Below are 4860 nucleotides of genomic sequence, written 5' to 3' on the forward strand. Positions count from 1 at the left end.
TACCAAGCTTGTACCACGTTGTTTGCCACGTGGCATTCCTTAAAATCATTCTTGAAGTATGAGTATTTTTATCAACCTAATTTTCTAATTTGTATAGAAACTACCGCAGTAGAGCAGTCTAACATACAGACGCTTAGCAGACAAACTAGACTGGGTTACCAAAACATGCTATTGGTATAATTATACTTGTTTATTGATTAGATGGAATAGCAAGGGAAAAATGAGAGAAAAATTGTGCCCCAGACTTTTTTACTTATCAAACGACTTCTTATATAATTTCGTTGTGCATGGAATCACACTAAGTGGATAAAATTTGAGTGCGTTTGTCTGGCCAGCAGTAGTAGCATTGGTGAGATGTAGTGCCAGCTTGCCAATGTTATGATCACCCTTCAGTGTTTGGAAGAAAAAACAAACACAATGAAAGGTGCACCAGATGATGTACCAGAAGAGAATAGTGCTGTAAAACATGGGGCTGAAGATGACAAGGCTTGGCGAAGGTTTCGGCGTCACATACTAAGAAGTATAAAAGACTGTAAGCCAAACCCTTTGATATTCCATTTTAACTAACGGAGAATGTAACACGAATAGGCCAGCTAAAAGAAAGCTTCATAGTTGGTCATCTGGTTTGCGCTCACAAACTGGTGGATGGATAACGTGAGGAACTAACAATTCTTGGTGTTTACAAATTTCCGGGGCAAGATGGTATTAATTCGTTTGCAAGAATAATAATCTTGTTGCTTTAAATGCTACAACGTATTTCTTTGAACGAATATCGAGTCAACCCAATCCTGAGTGAACACGAGAAGTCCTGCCACCATTTCAATTTTTCGTGGTTTCCATCTGAAACCGTTTACTGAAAGCCGTCTTTTGAAGTTGGTCCACCATCGGTAACAGTGTTGGCCATTTATCTAACACTGTGTTTACTAGGCATGTTACTGCTCTGGTGTGGTTGGCTATCAGATAACTTGGAAGTTTACCAACTTTCGGGTAACGAAAGTTATTGGAAGCGTTAAGGTCATGGCGATGGATGATGTAGGGACTCAAGAAGAAATCAAGCCCCCAGGCCCGAGTGCAATATTGGAAATCAAGCGTGGACGGTTGAGATGACCGCAGTATGTACGTAAATAGTGTACCAATGTGAAAAAACAACAGCTAAAAGCATTACGCACGCATTGGACAATTTGGGAACCTAGAAGAATGTGGTGTTTGCTACTAGACGGACGTCTCTGAAGGTGACGAAAGAAAGGAAAAATACGGTTCTACCAATGGTCGTTGCTTGTTTGTTTCTTCTTGTACACAGAGAAACCTAAAGTACAGCTTAGAAAATGAAAGACAGTTTCTTCGGAGTACAGTAATTTAGCCACTACGAGCGAATCACATTCGCGGCATTTGTCACTGTACTGCGAAAGCTGCAGAAACAATCTGACACCAACAGCTTTGTTAGATATCCTGTATGATGATGAGATTTCAGAGGAAGACGGTTCAGGAGTTGGAAATGATAAAGAATGAGGGGCGACAGTGGGCCCGTTTTATGGATTTGATCTTGAAGAAAAATTATAAGGCAAGGAAGAACCACTAAGCTAAAAACTAATGATCATCTTCTGGGTACTTCGACAATGAAGTCAGTGTTCCGTTTCATTGTTTGCTTTCATACTGTCAATGAAACTTTTATCAGATTGTGCATGTTCGGTAATCAAATGGCCAAGGCTACACATGACTGATGAGTTGCAATCCCTCTTGAGAAAAATGAAATGTCAGTTGTTTTTTGTTACTTTTTCTGGTGTAGACTGAATACAATAACTGTACCGCAAGAAGTGAAAAGTTGCCCACGTATAATTTGATTGAATACCAATTTTGTTATCCAGGTAGACATCTCTGACTACATAAGACATGTTGCTTCAAAGATGGGGAAAATGACTAAGACTAAACGTCCTTTAAAACCAGCTTTTTACGTTGCTTCTTCTGGATTGTTGCACAGGAATAAACTTTTATGTTCAAATGCACACTGAACAAATTTCCTTTTTGATATTTTCGATAATATTCTTCTTTGTAGAACAAAATTGTGGTATTTCTATCCCTGTTTGGGACAAAGACCCCGAATTCTGGGTTCGGATTATGTTTGCAAATGATTTCGAGACAAGCTCTCATGAAAGATTTGCATAGTCTGTAACCCAGAAATGCGTAAATCATTGCTTTATTAATGACACGGAGAGCTTGGAATGAGCCGGGAAATTCACATGATTTTATACACACCAGGCTGATATTCTCTGAAGATTGCAATGGGGTACCGATGCAAACCTATTTGTGGGGTGAAGTTTCCATTGAGGTGTATCAATCTTAACAACTGCACATGGAGAACGGTGAGTAACAGGCACTGATTCGTTGTCTCTGTTGGGTAACCAAGCAGTTTAGTTGAGCAAACTCCATTATTCTTGCTCGAAAACCAAATCAACAGCGTAATATTCATGATTTTTGCGTAATCAACTGTTGTCCAGGGCAAACGTTCATTTCGCAAAATACAAGAATAAATTAGATCAAAATCGTTCACGCTACAGACCAAGTAATTTGCATAATTATGACATAGTTTGAAGTAGCTCGTTTCCCGAGTAACTTTGTTGATTTAAGCATTGGTTTTCAAAGAACTCAATCGATGGCTTATCGGTAGAAATCACATTCGTATTCAACGTATCACATATCTGATGTCCATTTTGCCAAAGAGCTTGTATGTAAACAAGTTTACGGAACGAAAATAGTAAAGCGGAAGATGTTCTTGTGTACAGGCATTTTGTTGCGAAGTTGTTGGTTAAAGTGAATCCGGAAGTTTATCCTAGTTTCTGGAAAAATAATGATGCACGATACGGTGTCGTTACAAATAAGCTAAAAGAAAATCTCAACCCGAGTTCACAGCTCCCACGCTGCTTCATGTGATGCTTTCACCCTGATTGAAGGTAAGCAAGGTATCAGAGTGACAAAATGCACGTTGTGTTCTGTTTCCTGCCGCACGTCATGCAGTACGTTGAGGCAACAGGTAAAAAGTTGTCCTAACTGAACGCAGGTTTGTACACTGTTGTGATACCATACCATTTTTAGCCATGTGTCATATATGGCCACCAACATGAGGTTAACAAACCTACTTTGAAATAAAGTAAGGTGCTTAGCGCATGCAACTGTGTGTGCGAAAACTCGTTCAAATCACTTGATTCATTTCTAAGATACACGTTTTCTCAGTCAGTCTACCGAAGTCCTTGACCGCGTGGCAATCATGTTCTTCACTTTTCTGGCGTTCAGTGACCCATTTACTTTTCCGTTCTCTTCATTGTTTTTCATGGGTTTTTCGTAACTTATTTGAAGTCAAACATTTTTCTGATAGTTTAAACTGCCATTACACATCAAATGGTTCCGATTCCGTCAGAAATTCTTTAAGTAAGAATGATCGAGTGAATTAGTGATAACTCAAGATATCTTAGGTCGCTAGACACTGCGCGTTACTAAGGGATTAATTCACTAAAAATAACGTTGTCAAACGTTCAGGGAGATATAATCATTTTCGCCTGAGTAAGTCACTATTTGCTCACAGAAAGCGCAATTAATATAAACATTCATTCGGCGCTTTCGGGCAGAACATGGTAGCACCAAGCACATCGTCCTCAATGAGTTCTGCCTTTAGTATACTCCTCCCGAAATAGGCTATTTAACTTCGGATTGTTCGTGGTCGCCATCCTGTAATGCCGACTGGGTTGTAGAATGAACTCTTACATATTCGCAGACATTTAAGCAGCTATATTTTAAAAATAAGCATTATTTATTAGTTAACATACTTGTTAGGCAGGAATCCACGCGGATCCCGCCATACCGCACGTCTTCAGGCGCTGCTATGGCCGATAAGCCTGGCCTGCACGAGGTTGGCCCAGAATTCGTGATGCTTGCCGGTCCGGCATCAAGACGAGATCTGATTGGTCAACAATCTGGACCCAACAGCTAATCATGACCCAGTATTGGCCAAATGCCGGTTGCCAATGTCGCATTCAGAACGCGTCAGGGCTTCCAGAAGGTTATAACCGCTTACGCTATATATACGAAGCGTTGTACAACTGTTCTTGACTTCGTTTTGGGCATTAATATACCTTGTGCACCTTTGGTGGTTGTTTTGACGTGAACGCTAGCTTGGGAGGCTCAGACCGAGAACTAAGCTGAAGAAAATACCGTTACTACAATTGACGAACGGGAACCCACGTTGTCAATCGGATTTGATCAGCTTCGAGACCTATTGCAGCAGCAACAAAAGCAGTCTGAAGAAGCGCAACTGAAGCTCATTGAATCACTGACTCAGAAACTGCATATCCAGACAGCAGCAGTCAGTACTGGTGAGTCTTCTGTTTCCTCAACTGATGCAGCCGCGGCCTCAATTACGGAGTTCACATTTGACGCTCTTTCTGGTCACACTTTTGACTCCTGGTTCAAGCGGTACGAAGACATGTTCAAAACTGATTTTTCCAAATTTGACGATGGATGGAAAGTCAGACTATTGCTGCGACAACTCGGCACACCGGAGCATGAACGGTTCACAAATTTAATTCTCCCCAAGCTGCCCCGCGACCTCAGCTTTGATAAAACGGTCAAAACACTGTCCCATATAATCGGCGATCAAACATCACTGTTCAGTATTCACTCCCAATGCTTAAAGTTGGTCAAGAAAGGTGATGATGTTTTCATCACGTTTGGCGGTGTTGTCAATCGAGAATGCGAGCGCTTCAAGCTCAGCTCAATGACGGAGAATAAATTTAAGTGCCTCATTTTTGTATCGTCTTCAGTCATCCCAAGATGCCGACATCAGAACCCGGCTTCTTAACAGAATTTAGC

At 40.9% G+C, this 4860-nt stretch overlaps 1 protein-coding gene across 1 annotated transcript; it reads left to right on the forward strand.

Moving 5' to 3' along the window:
• Positions 1-417: 417 nt before the first annotated feature.
• T265_02774 (hypothetical protein) lies at positions 418-3982 on the forward strand (the record flags this gene model as incomplete). The annotated part of the gene is made up of 2 exons (XM_009167099.1): positions 418-532; positions 3810-3982. The coding sequence occupies 2 exons, from the start codon at positions 418-420 to the stop codon at positions 3980-3982; spliced, it is 288 nt and encodes a 95-aa protein (XP_009165363.1).
• Between the last annotated feature and the right edge of the window lie 878 nt (positions 3983-4860).

Source organism: Opisthorchis viverrini (assembly GCF_000715545.1).
Source record: "Opisthorchis viverrini unplaced genomic scaffold opera_v5_36, whole genome shotgun sequence".
Lineage (NCBI taxonomy): Eukaryota > Metazoa > Platyhelminthes > Trematoda > Opisthorchiida > Opisthorchiidae > Opisthorchis > Opisthorchis viverrini.